The sequence below is a fragment of the Pongo pygmaeus genome, chromosome 19, assembly GCF_028885625.2.
Source record: "Pongo pygmaeus isolate AG05252 chromosome 19, NHGRI_mPonPyg2-v2.0_pri, whole genome shotgun sequence".
In the NCBI taxonomy this organism is placed as follows: Eukaryota; Metazoa; Chordata; class Mammalia; order Primates; family Hominidae; genus Pongo; species Pongo pygmaeus.
In genome coordinates this window covers 80,594,862-80,615,021 of record NC_072392.2, presented here as the reverse complement: position 1 = coordinate 80,615,021, position 20,160 = coordinate 80,594,862, and the positions used below count along the sequence as shown (strand labels likewise).

General features: G+C 40.1%; 1 protein-coding gene across 1 annotated transcript in view; it reads right to left on the bottom strand.

Moving 5' to 3' along the window:
* The window catches only part of LOC129017919 (EF-hand calcium-binding domain-containing protein 3), a 535,384-nt gene that overhangs the window by 36,949 nt on the left and 478,275 nt on the right, over window positions 1–20,160 (bottom strand). Inside the window, exons 109-112 of the mRNA XM_054458898.1 lie at window positions 11,072–11,125; window positions 10,047–10,151; window positions 6,497–6,550; window positions 2,348–2,398 (exon numbers count right to left, since the gene is read on the bottom strand). Of these exons, the coding sequence (XP_054314873.1) occupies window positions 2,348–2,398; window positions 6,497–6,550; window positions 10,047–10,151; window positions 11,072–11,125 (264 nt within the window). The remainder of the gene's footprint in view (window positions 1–2,347; window positions 2,399–6,496; window positions 6,551–10,046; window positions 10,152–11,071; window positions 11,126–20,160) is intronic.

The window sequence follows — 20,160 nt, the reverse complement described above, 5'->3', positions numbered from 1 at the left end:
AGAATTTTTGTTTCAAGTTCTATATTAATATATTTTCATGTTAATGTCTTCATCAGGCTGGGCGTGGTGGCTCATGTCTGTGATCCCAGCACTTTGGGGGGCCGAGGCGGGCAGATCACCTGAGGTCAGGAGTTTGAAACCAGCCTGTCCAAATGATGAAACCCTCATCTCTATTAAAAATACAAAAATTAGCTGGGTGTGGTGGCGCACACCTGTAATCCCAGCTACTCAGGAGGCTGAGGCAGGAGAATTGCTTGAACTCGGGAGGCAGAGGTTGCAGTGAACTGAGATCACGCCCCTGCACTCCAGCCTGGGCGACAGAGCGAGACTTTTGTCTCAAAAAAAAAAAAAAGAGAAAGTCTTCATCAGTCAGTTGAAAGTTGTTCAATTAAAACATTTTACTCAGCTGCCTTCACTGAATGGTGATTAAGAATCATTTCATTAATTGTTTAAGCCTAGAAAGAGAGGCAAAAAAAAAAAAAAACTCTCATAGGCTGTGTTTAGTATTATCGGGAAAAGTGCTCTCAAAAGAACAATTACAGAAAAGATTGTTTTAAGCAGAAACCAAGGTATTCATGATCTGACATGTCTCATGGCATTGTAAATACTCTAGCGCAGGAGTTAGGAGTGTCTTTAGTCTATCATGGCTAAGTACAGATATCTCTGGCACCCAAGGCTTAGCTAGTTATATAGTTGGGCCCCTAAAAGTGCTTCAGGTTTCACTTGCAGCAGTTCTAGAGGTTTCCTATTCCTGCTCAGGGGGATTTGTTCATTATGAGCATAATTTGACTTTAACCTAATCTTTTTAAGCTTGGTACACTGCCTCCCATTCTGGACAGGAACATACAAGGAAAGAAAGGGAAGGCTTAATTTATAAATTAATTCAACAATTATTTAGTAAGAGCCTACTATATTAAAGGCTACTTACTTATACTTTTTTTTTTTTTTTTGGTGAGGTCTCACTATGTTGCCCAGGGTTGAGTGCAGTAGCAGGATCATGGTTCACTGCAGTCTCGACCTCCTGGGCTCAAGTGAGTCTTCCACTTCAGCCTCCCCAGTAGCCGGGACTACAAGGTGCAGGCCACCATGCCCAGCTAATTTTTTGTATTTTTGGTAGAGATGGGGTTTCACTATGTTGCCAAGGCTGGTCTCGAAATCCTGGCCCCCAGCAATCTCCTTGGCCTCCCAAAGTGCTGGGATTACAGGCGTGAGCTACCATGCCCAGCCTTATTGTTGTGTTACAGCATTCTTTATATATTTTGGAGACTAGATCGTTATCAATTACATAATTCACAAATACTTTTCCCTGTTCTGTGGGTTGTCTTTTTACTTTATTGATAATGTCCTTTCAGCCACAGAAGTTAGTCCTGGAATTTTAAAGCTGAAAGATAACTAATAGATCACCAACCTAATTCTGCCCCCAACCCACCACATTTTTTTTTATTATACTTTAAGTTCTGGGACACATGTGCAGAATGTGCAGATTTGTTACATAGGTATACACGTGCCATGGGGGTTTGCTGCACCCATCAACCTGTAATCTACATGAGGTATTTCTCCTAATGCTATCTCTCCCCTAGCCCCCCACCCCCCTATCCCCCAACAGGCCCCGGTGTGTGATGTTCCCCTCCCTGTGTCCATGCCCATTTCATTTTTTTAAAAAAGAGACAAGTTCCTTCTTTGTTAGCTGAGGCTGAAGTGCGGTGGTGCAGTGATGGCTCAATGCAGCCTCCAATTCCTGGGCTCAAGTGATCCTTCCACTCAGCCTCCCGAGTAGCTAGGACTACAGTAGGCAAGTGCCACTACATCTGATTAATTTCAAAATTTTTTATAGCGAGGGGGCCTCGCTGAATTTCCCAGGCTGGACTCATACTCCTGGCTTCAAGTGATCTTCCTGCCTCCGCCTCCCAAGGCTCTAGGATTACAGGTGTGAGCCAGTGCTCCAGGTCCTCACCCATTTTATTTTACTGCTAAGGACACTAAAGCCCAATGAACTGAATTAATTTCCTTAATGGCAGAGTCAGGAACACCTGCTTTGTAAATTGTACTGTGATACCAAATAGGCTACAGTGTTCTTAGAGGTTAAAAAAAATCACAAATGGAGCATTAGAAAAGAATATAAAATACCTGATAATCACATGTGATTCAGTGTGGTGTGGACTATAAATGTACAAGGAACTTAGAAAGACAGTTGGAGAGATAACGGTGTTCATTCACTTTATGGACAAGTAGATGGAGGATAGAAACTGACAAGACAATTAGGGAAAGTAACTAAGGTATTAAAAAATGTAAGTCAAAGTATTAAGCCCCATCTTTACAATGGCTTCACATCAGCTTTCACACTCACCTTTAATATCATTTGCAGTTTTCAACTTATGCAGAGTCACCATTCCTTTTGCTTAAAGACAAGATTAAGAATCAAAATTACATGAATTTCTGAAGTTATGGAAAGTAGACTAGGAGGGCATAATTTATCTTATTTTTTTCCCCAGATGAGTGAAAAAATTAAGAAAATGTCAAGGTTATATGGGATATCCATCTTCTTTCATATTGTTTCTTTTGGTGCCTTAATGTATTGCACTCCAAAAGCAAAAATTGAAAAGCACTATAGTGTCAGCATTGAAATCAAGACTATTCACTTATCATCTTTTAGGATGTAAAGAAGTGGAATGACTTTGAAAATCTGTTGATTCAGGAGGAAGACGATCTCTTACCCACTTCATTTTCACGAATGCTTTGTTTAGGAAGGTATTGACTAATTAGATACCCTTTAATGAGATAGATATTTCTTTCTAGTGAATTATCCTATCAAATATGTGGGTATAATTAACTAACTGCAAAATCTTCCTTCACCCCACCCTTTTCTATGGCCAGAACAACAATCAACCAAAACCTTAATAGTACAGATTTAACTCTTTTTCTTTTCTTTCCTCTAAAAATGTGGGGGTAGTTTTGTTTTCTAAGCATGAGGAGATTAATACTCAGGAAAAAAGTGTGGCTATAATAACTCAGTTTCCTATATTTGGTTTGGTTTGGCCTGGCCAGATAAACCAATCATGTATTATTTTAATATCAAAAAAGGTCCATGGCAGATGATGAAACATAGAAACATGGAAAATGTTTGGTGATCCCTTTAGGTTATAGAGGCTATATAAGGTAATATATAATGCAGAAAGCAATACATATAAAGAAGAAATATCTTTCCTATGGGGAAAGGATTAATTCTAATATAAAACACATAATCTATAGAATTCAGAAAAACCTACACCTATGAAGCACCTTTTCTTTCCCTGCCTCTGATCTGTCACTCTCTCTCTCTCTATTGCTTGGCTCTTCTCCCTTCCTGGATATTAGTTTGCTAGAGGCACCCTATGCCATTCTTAGATGCTGCACGTGGCAACATTCTGGTTGAGAATGTGACTTAGAAGATGACAAGAAGCAGACTTTATTTTTATATGGCGACTTTTTTTCTAAATGTATGTTAGACTTTCTCTGTGTCTCTAGTAAGTACAGTTTTAGAAATTCTCATGTGGAACCTTACAACCCCAGTGCCTCTGAAGGCCAGAGTGAAGTTCTGAATGTTCACCATCAAATAACAGAAATTTTAGCAGGTCTTGAAGTTGTTCATATATGAATGTTATTTCCACGTTGTCATGCTTAGGTAGCTGAAATTCACCTTTATTCTTTAGAAAGTAGAAGTGGTGAAATGGAAATGGGAGAAAAAGATATTTAAGTGTGAAAAATGCCATTGCCATTATGCCTATGTCTGTCATCTGAAATTTGAGTGTGAAGACTTAAATCACAGTAGTATATTTGAAGGCAAATGTGTCAATATGGCATTAAGAAATAAAATTTGTCCCTTAATACTTACATAAAGAAAACTTTCTTTAAGTTTTTTTAGGCAGAGTCTCGCTCTGTCACCCAGGCTGGAGTGCAGTGGTGCGATCTCGGCTCACTGGAACCTCTGCCTCCCAGGTTCAAGCGATTCTCCTGTCTCAGCCTCCCAAGTAGCTGGGAGTGTGCCACCAAGCCTGGCTAATTTTTGTATTTTTGTAGAGACGGGGTTTCACTACGTTGGCCAGGCTGGTCTCTAACCCCTGACCTCAAGTGATCCACATGCCTCGGCCTCCCAAAGTGCTGAGATTACAGGCGTGAGCCACCGTGCCCAGCCAAAGAAAACTTTATAAGTGAAAATGTAGTATTATTGAGTGAATCTTTGAAATAGAAACCAGTATTTGAAATTTCTAAAAATATGAAACATACTTTAAAACATCTAAATTTTCTTTAAGGCACTGTAGACTTCACAGAATAAAATATATTTCAGTGGCAGCAGGTGGATTGGGGCTTATGAAGTGAAGAAAATATGTGGGCGAGCTGGGTAGCCATGTGAAATGTATATGTTTGATAAAGAGACTGGAAGAAAAAGAAAGAATAGCACTAGAAAAACAAGGGGAAGCTGGAGCAAAAGAAAAAATATATTTTTAGAGATATGGAGAAGATAATAAAAGAGGAAAAAAGAAGAAGTGGAAGAGGAGAAAGAAGAATGATAGAAAAGTAAGCAAAGAGATCTGAAGTGTTGTGCCTTCCTGGCTTTATAAATGGTTAAGAGACAATTCTGATATGGGTGACTCGCCTATGTTACCTGGGGTTGTTAGTTTTACAGAACTGTTTGTTCTGAGTTGCCCAGATAGGAGGGATTATCTTAAGAATGACCTTGATACAGCCGCTTCGGTTAGTGAATCTTCAATTATCTGAAAGCAGGAGACTAGAACCTCTATCAGGTGTCAACAAGTATTTATTGAGCATATATTGTGTACTCAAAAACTAAGCTTTTGTGAGAGTGGGAACCTTGCTTTATCTTTTGTTCATTGCTAAACTTTCTTGAACAGTGTCTGGGTGCTCAAAAAATACTTATTGGTGAACATAGAACTTATACATGGCCATGGGAGATGGTTTCCAGTATCTCCAATTGGCAGCATGATTTTAAATGCTGGGGATAAAAACTACCAAGTGAACATTCCTGAAAGTTTTCTGGCACCAACAACAAAAGTAGCAATAGATGGGATAGATTGGACTTGTTAAAAGGTAGATTTTTTTCTTTTACAAATAAAATACAACAGGACTAACTTGGAAATATTAGGCATGGGTACCCAGAATTTAAATTTATTTTCTATTAAAATTCATTTTGTGGATACTTGCATAATATACCTTAAATTATTCTTATATCTTCCTTTTTTATTTCTTTTTACAGACAAGGTCTCACTCTATCATCGAGGCTGGAGTGCACTGGTGCAATCACAGTTCACTGCAGCTTCAACCTCCTGGGCTCAAGCAATTCTCCGACCTCAGCCTCCTGAGTAGCTGGAACTACAGGTGTATGCCACCACACATGGCTAATTTTTGTAATTTTGTGTAGAGATGGGGTTTTGTCATATTGCCCAGGCTGCTCTCCAACTCCTGGCCTCAAGCAATCTGCCTGTCTTGGCCTCCCAAATTGTTGGGATTACAGAAGTGAGCCACCATGCCCTGCAACATCCTCCTTTTTGAAACACAGTCAGGCTTGCAGAGACACAGCAAATTTCTTTTTTGTCGCACTTGTTAGGAATGCAGATGCAGAGAATAAATCAAGATTACTTAAAAATGAACTCAAGATTGAGGTTGTACGTGTGTGGGAAGAGGGCAGAGACAAGTTTTACCTTGCCTCTGTTGATCAATTTCACAGCATAATGTTCAAATCTCCCATTCATTTGGAACATGGCATTTTGGCAATAAGAAACTTATTTTAGAAATAATTAAATATAAGGTCGGCCTACAAGCAAAAAGTACTGAGATTATGTATTAAATTTCAGAGGCATCCAGAAAGGAACTTTAGATTATTAGCTATATTTATTTATTTATTTTTTGAGATGGAGTCTCTCTATGTTGCCTAGGCTGGAGTGTAATGGCACAATCTCGGCTCACTGCAACCTCCGCCTTCCAGGTTCAAGCGATTCTCCTGCCTCAGCCTCCTGAGTAGCTGGGACTACAGGCGCGCACCATGACGCCCAGTTAATTTTTGTATTTTTAGTAGAGATGAGGTTTCACCATGTTGGTCAGGCTGGTCTCAAACTCCTGACCTCAGGTGATCCACCCGCCTCGGCCTCCCAAAGTGCTGGGATTACAGGCATGAGCCACCGTGCCCAGCCTAGCTATATTTATAAAAAAGTAAGATTTTAATATGAGTAAGAAAAGGGAATGTAAATACATTGGACATGGATAAAAATGCACAGAAATTACGTACGCATAAGGAAAAAATTTGTGGTGATAAAATTATGGATTATCATTGGAGGACAGAATTAAGAATTATTAAAATTTCCTTTTTTCGTCTTTTCATTTGCTAAATATAGAAATTTTCTATAATGAACATATATTACTTTTATAACCAAGAAAACAAAGATAAAAATACACATATAGCATCAGATTACAATTTTATATTGTATAATAAATTTTCACTTACGTTTAAACTTCTTCAGGCCCTCCATTATTGAATTAACATTAATCTTTCCATTTCCTGTAAAACATTTTGGTTTAGATACAGAGGCAGTCACATAAAAATTCATAACAGTTGTGAAATTATTAAAAACAGTATAATAGGCTGAAATTCTTCCATGAGTTAGAAGAACTAGAAACATTGGTTTGCTTTGGAATTTGGATTCATTTTTCTGTCAGGTGAATATGATGGAAAAAAAAGATGAACTTTTGTTTTGGCTCTGTCTGGCTCTGTCCTTCAGGCTGGAGTGCACGGCGTGATTATGGCTCATTGCAACCTTGACCTCCCTGGCTCGAGCGATACTCTCACCTCAGCCTCCTGAGCAGCTGGGACTGCAGGTGTGTGCCACCACACCCAGCTCATTAAACAACTTTTTTTTTTTTTTTTTTGGTAGAGATGGGGGTCTCCCTATGTTGCCCAGGCTGGTCTTGAACTCCTGGCCTCAAGTGATCCTCATGCCTTGGCCTCCCAAAGTGTTGGGATTACAAGTGTGAGCCACTGTGCCTGGCAAGGATGAGTCTTTGAAAGAGATACTTATTTCTACTTTTTTTTTTTTTTTTTTTTTTGAGGCAGGTTCTCACTCTGTCACCCAGGCTGGAGTGCAGTGGCGCGATCTCAGCTCAGTGCAACCTCTGCCTCCTGGGTTCAAGTGATTCTCATGCCTCAGACTCCCAAGTAGCTGGGATCACAGGCATGTGCCATCATGCCCAGCTAATTTTTTTATTTTTAGTGAGATGGGGTTTCGCCAGGTTGGCCAGGCTGGTCTCGAACTCCTGGTCTCAAGCAATCCACCCACTTCAGCCTCCCAAAGTTCTGGGATTACAGGCTTAAGCCACTGTGCCCGGCCCTATCTCTGCTTTTTAAAAAGCAGTTCATCTTTTCTGTGCTTTAGGAAATTGTATTAATCAAAGGGACAAAAATAAGAAGGAACAAGGTATTTTGAGGGAACTGTGGGTAGTTCAGTTGGTTTGGAGCATGACATGTTGGAAGTAGTGGAGGAGAAAGCTGAGAAGTACATGGGGGCTATGTTGCAGTGGGTTTTGTTTGGACTTTTTTGGGAACATAGGAAAGAGTCATGAAGGCTTCTGACCATCGCTATGTAAAGATTGATCTGAAGGCAATCTGCCTTTTTAGAGGCAGGATAGAGAGAGATAAATGAAACTGAATATGTTGGAAAGGAATTATTAAAGGAGTAATTTTTGAAAAGAGAGTAGATGAGATCAAGAGTAGTGGATTAAGAAGGGTTGTAAAGAATCTCTTCAACTGGCTGGGTGCAGTAGCTCATGCCTGTAATTCCAGCACTTTGGGAGGCTGAGGCAGGTGTATCACTTGAACCCAGGAGTTGGAGACCAGCCTGGGCAACACGGTGGTACCCCGTCTCTACAAAAAATACAAAAATTAGCTGGGCATGGTGGTGTGTGCCTGTAGTCTCAGCTTCTTGGGAGGCTGAGGTAGGAGGACAGCTTGAACCCAGGAGATGGAGGTTGCAAGGTTGAGCCCAGGAGCTGATAACATGCCACTGCACTCCAGCCTGGGTGACAGAGCCAGACCCTGTCCCCAAAACAAAAAACAAAACCTCTTCAACTGAAGAGAGAAGAGGAAGAAAATATAGGCAAAAAGGAAGAAATGAAAAACTACAGAGAACAGAACATGGAGATATGTTTGCAATGGATTGGTTCAAATTTATTGCTATAAAACCATGATTTGAGAAACCTAATGGTTCAGTGTCTCATCTCCTACTTTCAGTTGAGCTTCATAGAGAAAGCGAAGTATGTCTCCTTTCTTCATCCTCGTATTCCTAATACCTAGTATAGGGCCTGACATATTCAGTGACCAATAAATATTTGTTGGTTGAATAAATCAATATACTCTTTTAAATTCAAGGCCAGGCCGAATAGAAACTCTCTGACAACATCACTGAAGCATTATAGTAAGAAACGCTATCCTCCGATGCACTTAGAACATCTTTTTTTGGGATATCAGAACAGAAAAGAAAGTGGTAGAAATAAAAAAGTATTTATATAGCACAAGGGCCAGTGAGTAAGCCATGTAAATAGACTCAATAAACAATAAAAAAATTTCAATAAACAAACAAACAACCCCAAATTCCCCCTCCTTCCCTTGTATCTCTTCCTAATACTTATTTTATTTTCTAGTTTCACTTGCTGTAATATTTTTCCTTATTTTTCAGGCTGGAATCATACCCTCAGGCACAACTTAGCATATTGGTTGTATTTGTGATTTAAAAAATGAAAGTCATGCACAATCTTTTTTTTTTTTTGAGACGGAGTATCACTCTGTCACCATGCTGGAGTGCAGTGGCGCAATCTTGGCTCACTGCAACCTCCCCCTCCCGGGTTCAAGTGATTCTCCTGCCTCAGCCTCCTGAGTAGCTGGGATTACAGACGTGCGCCACCAAGCCCGGCTAATTTTTTTTTATTTTTAGTAGAGACGGGGTTTCACCATGTTGGTCAGACTGGTCTCGACCTCCTGACCTCAGGTGATCCACCCGCCTCGGCCTCCCAAAGTGTTGGGATTATGGGTGTGAGCCACCGCGCCCAGCAAGTCAGGCACAATCTTAACATATCATGTCTTTTTTTCATCTTTTAGGTCTTTGATAGGCAAAAGGTGGCTCGTGCACCAGCATCATTGGCATCACCTGAGAGCTTGTTAGGAGGGCAGAATCTCAGGCTCTATCCTATTCTTGAACCAAAATCTGCTTTTTTCTTTCTTCTTATTTTAAGGAGACAGGGTCTTGCCCTGTTGCCCAGGCTGGAATGCAGCGGTGCAATCATAGCTCATTGCAATCTCGAATTCCTGGGCTCAAGTGATTGTCCTGCCTCAGCCTCCCAATTAGCTAAGGACTATAGGCATGTGCCATCACACCTGGATAATTAAAATTTTTTTTTTTTTTGTAGAGACAGGGTTTCAGTCTATTGTTCAGACTGATCTTGAGCTTTTGGCCTCAAGAGATCCTCTTGCCTCAGCCTTCCAAAGCACTGGAATTATAGGTGTGAGCCACCATGTCTGGCCCTCAAATCTGCATTTTAACAAGATGACCAAGTGATTCATATGCACATTTAAGTTTGGGAAGCTATGTTCTAGGTGTTACAAAGATAAGGATCATTTCTGAGGATGTTATGTACAGGATGACAAAAATACACTTCTTTTTTTTTTTTTTTTGAGACGGAGTTTTGCTCTTGTTGCCCAGGCTGGAGTGCAATGGCACAATCTCAGCTCAATGCAACCTCCCCGTCCTGGGTTCAAGTGATTCTCTTGCCTCAGCCTCCTGAGTAGCTGGGATTACAGGTGCCTGCCACCATGCCCAGTTAATTTTTTGTATTTTTAGTAAAGACAAGGTTCCACTGTGTTGATCAGGCTGGTCTCGAATTCCTGACCTCAGGTGATCCACCCGCCTTGGCATCTCAAAGTGCTGGGATTACAGGCGTGAGTCACCATGCCCAGCCCAAAAATACACTTCTAAGAAGGTAACATAATTATAAAACATACATCTCACCGTTAAATGTCAAATGAGGCATCAACTCCTTCATTTCTTCTTCTGTGAGCTCAATCCCTTCACTTGCTAGAAAGTTGTCTAAGTTCTGGACATCAATCACCTCTCCTTAGAAACGGTGAGAAATGAATTGCAGAAATATTACAGAATTATTTGCAAAGGACAAAGAACACTATCTGTGCTTATATACATTATCATCCAGAACAGGAGAATCAGAAACAAAAATCTTTAATTCTGATTGAAAGAACCAGAAAGTGGCTACAAAGAAGAAAGTAACCAGGGGTTAGGAATTGACTGGTGAGTTGTTGCAATCCACAGCACATTAAAATACATATAGGGACTTAGTTTTATGTAACAACATTACAGATGAATGTAACAGGGGAAAGATAGAATTCCATCACTCTAACACAGGAACCATTTTTAGTTTTTGATATTCCATTTTGGTCTTGGCAATAAGACTTTACTTTTACAATGTGGAAATCTAATATATGCACAATTCCATATTTTGCTTTTCCAACCTAAAATCATTCCTTCATAAACATGTTTCCAAGTTGCCATATAATCTTTACAGTTAGCATTTTAACATGTTATCCCATTAAACTGACATACCATGGTTTATGTAGTAATTCCTGTATGGTTAGATATTTCTAATCAGTTTCAATTTTCTCATGTTATGAGAATGAAAGTTCTTAGACAGAAAATTTTTCATTTTATTCAATAAAACTATTTTTAAAGGATAAATTTCTAAGACTGGGGTTAGTGGGGAAAAGGGCATGAATAGTTCTGTGGCTCTTGATATCTATTACTACTTTGAAGAACTGTTTTGCAGAAAATTTTGGAGACTAGTATGGGCACTAATATATAAATACAGATTATTGTTTACTCAACTTCAGCAGCATCCACAAAAATGGAACATACGTTATATGAAAAATCTGAACACTTACGAATAGAAAATATTCTTCTCCAACATTAATTGCAAATATTAAGATGTTACTTACAACATCTTTCCATTATAGCTTGCAACTCACCCTTGATGTAACTGACAGCATCCATTAAGTCATTCAGGTCAACTGCTGTCTCAACTGTAAGGCAAGGGAAGTATACCTTAGAGTCAGATGAACTGATGTTACTGAGACCCTCAACATTAATGCTGTATGAAGTTCTGAAGTTATGAAGATCATAAGAATTCAGTAATCTTTTTCTTTTTTTAATTTTTTTGAGGTGGAGTCTCACTCTGTTGCGTAGGCTAGAGTGCAGTGGTATGATCCCAGCTCACTGCAACCTCTGCCTCCCGGGTTCAAGTGATTCTCCTGCCCTAGCCTCCCGAGTAGCTGGGATTATAGGTGCACGTCAAGACGCCCAACTAATTTTTTGTATTTTTAGTAGAGATGGGGTTTCACCATGTTGGCAGGCTGGTCTTGAACTCCTGACCTCAAGTGATCCACCCACCTTGGCCTCCCAAAGTGCTGGGATTACAGGTGTGAGCCACCATGCCCAGCCAGAATTTACTAATCTTTAAATTTTTCCTTAGAATTTTATGGACTTATCCTCAGAGATAACAGTGTTATCTTAGAAACAAAGAAAGCTTTAATTGTGACAAATCTATCAAATTTTTTGTTTTTCTTTGCATTAGAGACCACCAGAGTGGTCTAAATTAAGAAGTGATTGATTACAGTTAAGCATAGGGAGAGGATAAACGACTCTGACCCTATGTACTTTTATTTAGTGAATTAATCGACAGCTATTTATGTATCACCTTCTAGGTGCCAGGCACTTGGATAGGCTTTGGGGATACAAAAGTAGGCAAGGTGACAGAGTTCTGGCTCTTAAGGAGTGTACAATGTAGTGAGAGAGACAGATAATAAACATATAAATAAAAAGGATAATTTGATGTACTGTTAAGATGCTATCAAAAATAAAATAGGGCAACATAATAAAGAGTAATAGAGGATGGGATTGATTTAGACAGGGAGGTCAGGAAAGGCCTCTCAGAGCAGGGTCTATTTGGGTTGAAGGCTGAATGATGAGAAATGAGTAGCCATGTGAAGAATTGGGGGAAGAGCATTCCTAGCAGAAGAACTGCATGTGCAATAGTCCTAAGGTGGGAATGAATTTGCCATGATCGAGAGTCAGAAGGTCAGTGTGACAGGGGCCAAATCATGCAGGGCTTGTAGGGCATGATGATAAAGTCTGAATTTTACTTTGATTGCAATGGAATGTCATTGGAGGCCTCAGAAAACTGGAGTAACTTGACCCGATTGCGGCTTTCAAAAGATCACTCTGGCTGGTGTGGATAGGATAAGGAAACTGGAGGAATGGAGACCAGACAGGAGCCTGTTTCACTGGCCCAGTAAAGAGATGACAGTGGCTCGGGCTGTGGTTGCAATAGTGGAGATGGTGACAAGTGATGGATTCAGGACGTATTTTTCAGTTTGAACCTAGATTTCTTTTTCAAAATTTTGTTTTCCCTTCTTTTCGCAGGTGTTGATGAACCTAGATTTAAATGTGGGATATGAAGGAAGGAGAAATCAGAGATGAAACCTAGTCTACCACCCCCAATCAACAGGGTGGATGGGATGCCTTTACTGACTTGGGGAGGACTTGAGATATTTTAGGAGAATTAACCAATAATTCCATTAAATTGGTGATGACTTTTAGAAATCCAAGTGGAGATACCAAATAACTAGTTTGATAATGCTATTGCTGACTTAGAAAAATTGAGCTAGAGATATAAATTTACTCTACCAGCTTAGAGAAGGTATCTGACCCAATGAGACTGAATGCAGTCTCCTAAGAGGAGAGTGTAGATAAAAAGACAGCCAAGGGTCTAACCCTGGGTCACTTCATTATTTAGAGATCTTGCAGGGGAGGAACAGTCAGAAAGAAAACCGAGAAGAAAATGTCAGTGAGGGAAGAAGAAAACCAGGTGAGTATGGGGCTTTAAAAGTCTAGAGAAAAACACATTTCTTTTTCTTTTTTTTGAGACAGGGTCTTGCTCTGTCACCCAGGCTGTAGTGAAGTGGCACACAATCACAGCTCATTGCAGCCTCCACCTCCCAGGCTCAGGTGATCCCCCTGCCTCAGCCTCCCGAGTAGCTGGGACTACAGGCACATGCCACCACAGCCGGATAGTTATTTTATTTTTTGTAGAGACAGGGTTTCACCATGTTGCTTAGGCTGGTCTCAAACTCCTGGGCTCAAGTGATCCACCTGCCTTGGCCTCCCGAAGTGCTGGGATTACAGGCATGGGCCACCGTGCCTGGCTGATAAATGTATTTTAATAAAAAGGGGGTGGCCACTTATGTCAAATGCTGCTAATATGTCAAGTAAAATAAGAACAAGGAATTGACTGTGAGCCTTGGCAAGAAGTAGATTATTGACAGTCTTGTTGAGAGCTCATTTGGTGCCATTGTGGAGATAAATACCTAATTGGAGAATGCTGAAGGGTGAATGGGAGGTGAGGATATGGAAACGATGAGTAATGACAACTTTTTGAGGCAACTCTGCTGTGCAGAGGAACCAAGAGATGATGTGGTAGCTAGGAGGGAGCAAATGTGAGAGAAAAGCATAGCTGCATGTCAAGGGAAATATAGATAGAGATACTTCAGAGAGGGAGAAATTGATGATGCAGGAAAGGGGAAATATTGCAGGAGTTAAGTTTTTGAGAAGGCAAGAGGAAATCGGATCCAGGGTGCAAGTGGAAAGGCTGGCCTATGAAAGGAGCATTCTTTCCCCTTTATAGCAAGACAAAAGGCAGGGCATGTGGGCATAGGTATATGTAGGTTCATAGAAACGGAGGTAGGAAAATGAGGTCTTTCTTCTCTAACTGCATCTATTGTCTCTATGAAGTTTGAGGTGAGATCATCAGTCGAGAGTTGAGGTGAGGAGACACTGGAAATTTGGACAGAGAAGGTGTGAAATTGTCTCTGAGAGTAAGAAAGTAAAGTTACTTGGAAAACATAGCAGGGACTTTTTTGGCAGTGTTAAGGGCTAACTTGAAGTTTCTGCTCATTATGTGAAGTGAGTTCTATTAGCATGGCTTTGTGATCTTCTCCAGCAATGTTAAGCTGTTCAGGGGTAAGCATGGAGTAAAAAGATGGCCAAGTTTTTGCCAAGGAAATTTGAAGTTCAGAGAGTTTGTGAGCTTATATGATGTTGAGGCAGTGAATCTAATTTAAGGAAGGGAGAAAATTAAGAGAGGTGGTGGTGGGGTTGTTGAATAATAAAATAATAGTAGGGTCAAAGGCATGAAGGTCTCCACATGGCTGGACTAGCTGGAGATGGAGTTCTATACTCTGTTCTGGTACAACATATGATTCAGTAGCACTGTTTCATCATATTCAATTGGTAAATGGAATAATGTCACAGTAATGTGAATGGTGTGTTGGTTCATACGTAATTTTTCCTAAATAAGAAGGGAATTCTTTTCTTCAGCAAGCAAGAAAAAAAATCTTAAGTTGGGGCTACAGCTGGAGCCCTTTCTGTTCCATATTTTAATAAAATTAAAAAATTAGTGCTTGTGATGCAGGAGGGGGAACCAGCTTCACTGGCTCAGAGCTTTACTTCCATCTACACTATTTCAGAATGGCAAGCCAGCTCTTTAACTCCTTTTTTGGTGTGTGTGTGTGTGTGTGTGTGTGTGTGTGTGTCTATACGCATTTTTGATTTTTTTTTTTTTTTTTTTGAGATGGAGTCTCACTCTGTCGCCCAGGCTGGAGTACAGTGGCGTGATCTTGGCTCATTGCAACCTCCGCCTCCTGGGTTCAAGTGATTCTCCTGCCTCAGCCTCCCGAGTAGCTAAGATTATAGGCACCCGCCACCACTAATTTGTTGTATTTTTAGTAAAGACAGGGTTTCACCATCTTGGCCAGGCTGGTCTTGAACTCCTGATCTTGTGATCCACCCACCTTGGCCTCCCAAAGTGCTGGGATTACAGGCATAAGCCACCGTGCCTGGCCCATTTTTAAATATCTTACAGCTGCTCTGTGCTATTTGCCTGGGCTGTACAAGTTTCCTTGTGCTTTTGGTACTGTTCTGGTTACAAGCTGGCATAGATTTTGAGTGTGCTTCCAGAATTTTCTCCATAAGCTCCGTTACTTTAGTGGGTAATTTTACAGAACAGGAGGTTTTTCAGGAATTCCTATGTGGTATTATGGCAAAAATGTCTGCATAGTAAATGAACTGGAAGGAAAAAGGTCAGAGAGTGAGTCTATGCAACAGAAATTTTGGAGGTGATGAAGTATTAGGGAAAGACAAATTCTAGGTCATTACTATGTGAGTGGTAATCAAGATGGAAGGGAGGAAAAAAATGACTGAAGTTAAAGATATCAAGGAACAAGAGGTCAGACTATTGGATGGGTGACCTGTATCAGGAGTTTTTAATCTGGGTCTATTGACCCTGTATTGCCAGAATTCAGGGAGGTCTTGAGCTGGAATGGGAGAAAAAGACTTTCTTTTTTCTTTTATGTTTTGAGACGGAGTCTTGCTCTGTCACCCAGGCTGGAGTGCAGTGGCGCCATCTCAGCTCACTGCAAGCTCCGCCTCCCGGGTTCACACCATTCCCCTGCCTCAGCCTCCTGAGTAGCTGGGACTACAGGCGCCCGCCACCACACCCGGCTGATTTTTTGTATATTTTTTAGTAGAGACGGGGTTTCACTGTGTTATCCAGGATGGTCTTGATCTCCTGACCTCGTGATCTGCCCACCTCAGCCTACCAAAGTGCTGGGATTACAGGCATGAGCCACCGTGCCTGGCATTTTTTTTTTTTTTAAATAGAGATAGGGTCTTGCTATGTTGCCTGGGCTGATCTTGAACTCTTGGCCTCAAGTGATCCTCCCATCTTGGCCTCCCAAAGTGTTGGGATTACAGGTGTGAGCCGCAATGCTTGGCCAAAAGTGTGTCTTTCTTTTCACTAACCATTAACTTAAATTTATTGTTTTCTTCAATTATTAATGTAAGCAATAAACCTTAGAATAGTGGCAGAAGTTGTGACTTTGTCACTAATAGAAATCACTGACATTTTCAAATCATAATATAGTTGTTCCAAATATGTTGAAATGTTGCTCATGCTCATTATTACTTTATTTTTTATTTTATTTTTTTGAGATGGAGTGCAGTGGCGCGATCTTGGCTCACTGCAACCTCTGTCTCCTGGGTTCAAACAATTCTCCTGCTTCAGCCTCCCTAGTAGCTGGGATTACAGGTATGCACCACCATGTCCAGCTAATTTTTTTTGTATTTTTGGTAGAGACAGGGTTTCACCATGTTGGCCAGGCTGGTCTCAAACTCCTGTCCTCAAATGATCTGCCCTCCTTGGCCTCCCAAAGTGCTGGGATTACAGATGTGAGCCACCGCACCTGGCCCTCATCATTACTTTAAAATTATAAAAATAATTTTAACTCACTGTAATCCCAGCACTTTGGGAGGCTGAGGCAGGTGGATCACCTGAGGTCAGGAGTTCAAGACCAGTCTGGAGTTCAAGACCAGTCTGGACAACATGGTGAAACCCCATCTCTACTAAAAATACAAAATTAGCTGGGCATGGTGGTGTGCACCTGGAATCCCAGCTACCGGGGAGGCTGAGGCAGGAGAATCATTTGAACCCAGGAGGCGGTGGTTGCACTGAGCCAAGATTGTGCCATTGCACTCCAGCCTGGGTGACAGGGCAAGACTCTGTCTCAAAAAAAAAAAAAAAATTGACCTGCTACTAGAAAGTGTTAAATGTTTTAATAAATACTAATAATTTATATTTTAATGTTTTGATAAATTATATTTTAATATAATTAGCTTCTTTGTAATCCTATTATTTTATTTTATACATTTTAAAACATTATACTCGGAAGTGGTCCATTCAGCAGATTTTCAAAGGGGTCATGGCACAAAGTCAAAAGCCCTTGATCTATATGAAAGATTTTGAAGAACAAGGACAGGAGTAGGAGAGAAGGAAGACAGTGATACCAATGCTATTTCTTATAGGATGTTTTAAATTGCATATTGTCTTATTTATTTATATAAAAGTAATAATAAATATGTATTGTTAGGAAATATTTTCATAACAGGAAAAATTGATTAATAGATTATAGAATTTCCTTTCTTTTTCATTCTGTTCTTTTTTATTATTATTATACTTTAAGTTCTAGGGTACCTGTGCACAACATGCAGGTTTGATATATAGGCATACATGTGCCATGTTGGTTTGCTGCACCCATCAACTCGTCATTTACATTAGGTATTTCTCCTAATGCTATCCCTCCCCCAGCCCTCCACCCCCCGACAGGCACTGGTGTGTGATGTTCCCCGCCCTGTGTCCAAGTGTTCTCATTGTTCAATTCCCACCTATGAGTAAGAACATGCAGTGTTTGGTTTTCTGTCCTTGTGACAGTTTGCTGAGAATGATGGTTTCCAGCTTCATCCGTGTCCCTGCAAAGGACATGAACTCATCCTTTTTTATGGCTGCATAGTATTCTATGGTGTATATGTGCCACATTTTCTTAATCCTGTCTATCATTGATGGACATTTGGGTTGGCTCCAAGTCTTTGCTATTGTGAATAGTGCCACAATAAACATACGTGTGCATGTGTCTTCATAGTAGCATGATTTATAATACTTTGGGTATATACCCAGTAATGGGATTACTGGGTCAAATGGTATTTCTAGTTCTAGATCCTTGAGGAATCGCCACACTGTCTTCCACAATGGCTGAACTAATTTACACTCCCACCAACAGTGTAAAAGCGTTCCTATTTCTCCATATCCTCTTCAGCATCTGTTGTTTCTTGACTTTTTAATGACTGCCATTCTAACTGGCGTGAGATGGCATCTCATTGTGGTTTTGATTTGCATTTCTCTGATGACCAGTGATGATGAGCATTTTTTCATGCGTCTGTCGGCTGCATAGATGTCTTCTTTTGAGAAGTGTCTGTTCATATCCTTTGTCCACTTTTTGATGGGGTTATTTTTTTCTTGTAAATTTGTTTGAATTCTTTGTAGATTCTTATTAGCCCTTTGTCAGATGGGTAGATTGCAAAAATTTTCTCCCATTCTGTAGGTTGCCTGTTCACTCTGATGGTAGTTTCTTTTGCCATACAGAAGCTCTTTAGTTTAATTAGATCCCATTTGTCAATTTTTGGCTTTTGTTGCCATTGCTTTTGGTGTTTTAGTTATGAAGTCCTTGCCCATGCCTATGTCCTGAATGGTATTGCCTAGGTTTTCTTCTAGGGTTTTTATGGTTTTAGGTCTGACATTTAAGTCTTTAATCCATCTTGAATTAATTTTTGTATAAGGTATAAGGAAGGGATCCAGTTTCAGCTTTCTACATATGGCTATCCAGTTTTCCCAGCACCATTTATTACATAGGGAATCCTTTCCCCATTTCTTTTGTCAGATTTGTCAAAGATCAGATGGTTGTAGATATGTGGTGTTATTTCTGAGGCCTCTGTTCTGTTCCATTGGTCTATATATTCTGTTTTGGTACCAGTACTATGCTGTTTTGGTTACTGTAGCCTTGTAGTATAGTTTGAAGTCAGGTAGCGTGATGCCTCCAGCTTTGTCCTTTTTGCTTAGGATTGTCTTGGCAATGCGGGCTCTTTTTTGGTTCCATGTGAACTTTAAAGTCGTTTTTTCCAGTTCTGTGAAGAAAGTCATTGGAAGCTTGATTGGGATGGCATTGAGTCTATAAATTACTTTGGGCAGTATGGCCATTTTCATGATATTGATTCTTCCTATCAATGAGCATGGAATATTCTTCCATTTGTTTGTGTCCTCTTTTATCTTGAGGAGCAGTGGTTTGTAGTTCTCCTTGAAGAGGTCCTTCACATCCCTTTTAAATTGGATTCCTAGGTATTTTATTCCCTTTGTAGCAATTGTGAATGGGAGTTCACTCATGATTTGGCTCTGTGTTTGTCTGTTATTGGTGTATAGGAATGCTTGTGATTTTTGCACATTGATTTTGTATCCTGACACTGCTGAAGTTGCTTATCAGCTTAAGGAGATTTTGGGCTGAGATGATGGGGTGTTCTAAATATACAATCATGTCATCTGCAAACAGGGACAATTTGACTGCCTTATTTCCTAACTGAATACCCTTTATTTCTTTCTGTTGCCTGATTGCCCTGGCCAGAACTTCCAACACTATGTTGAATAGGAGTGGTGAGAGAGGGCATCCTTGTCTTCTGCCAGTTTTCAAAGGAATGCTTCCAGTTTTTGCCCATTCAGTATGATATTGGCTGTGGGTTTGTCATAAATATCTCATTATTTTGAGATACATTCCATTGATACCTAGTTTATTGAGAGTTTTTAGCATGATGGGCTGTTGAATTTTGTCGAAGGCCTTTTCTTAATCTATTGAGATAATCATGTGGTTTTTGTCATTGGTTCTGTTTATGTGATGGATTACGTTTATTGATTTGTGTATGTTGAACCAGCTTTGCATCCCAGGGATGAAGCTGACTTGATCGTGTTGGATAAGCTTTTTGATGTGCTGCTGGATTCGGTTTGCCAGTATTTTATTGAGGATTTTCGCATCGATGTTCATCAGGGATATTGGTCTAAAATTCTCTTTTTTTGTTATGTGTCTGCCAGGCTTTGGTATCAAGATGATGTTGGCCTCATAAAATGAGTTAGGGAGGATTCCCTCTTTTTCTATTGATTGGAATAGTTTCAGAAGAATGGTACCAGCTCCTCTTTGTACCTCTGGTAGAATTCAGCTGTGCATCTGTCTGGTCCTGGACTTTTTTTGTTTGGTAGGCTATTAATTATTGCCTCAATTTCAGAGCCTGTTATTGGTCTATTCAGAGATTCAACTTCTTCCTGGTTTAGTCTTGGGAGGGTGTATGTGTCAAGGAATTTATCCATTTCTTCTAGATTTTCTAGTTCATTTGCATAGAGGTGTTTATAGTATTCTCTGATGGTAGTTTGTATTTCCGTGGAATTGGTGGTGATATCCCCTTTATCATTTTTTATTGCATCAATTTGATCCTTCTCTCTTTTCTTCTTTATTAGTCTTGCTAGCGGTCCATCAATTTTTTGATCAAAAAATCAGCTCCTGGATTCATTGATTTTTTGAAGGGTTTTTTTGTGTCTCTATCTCTTTCAATTCTGCTCTGATCTTAGTTATTT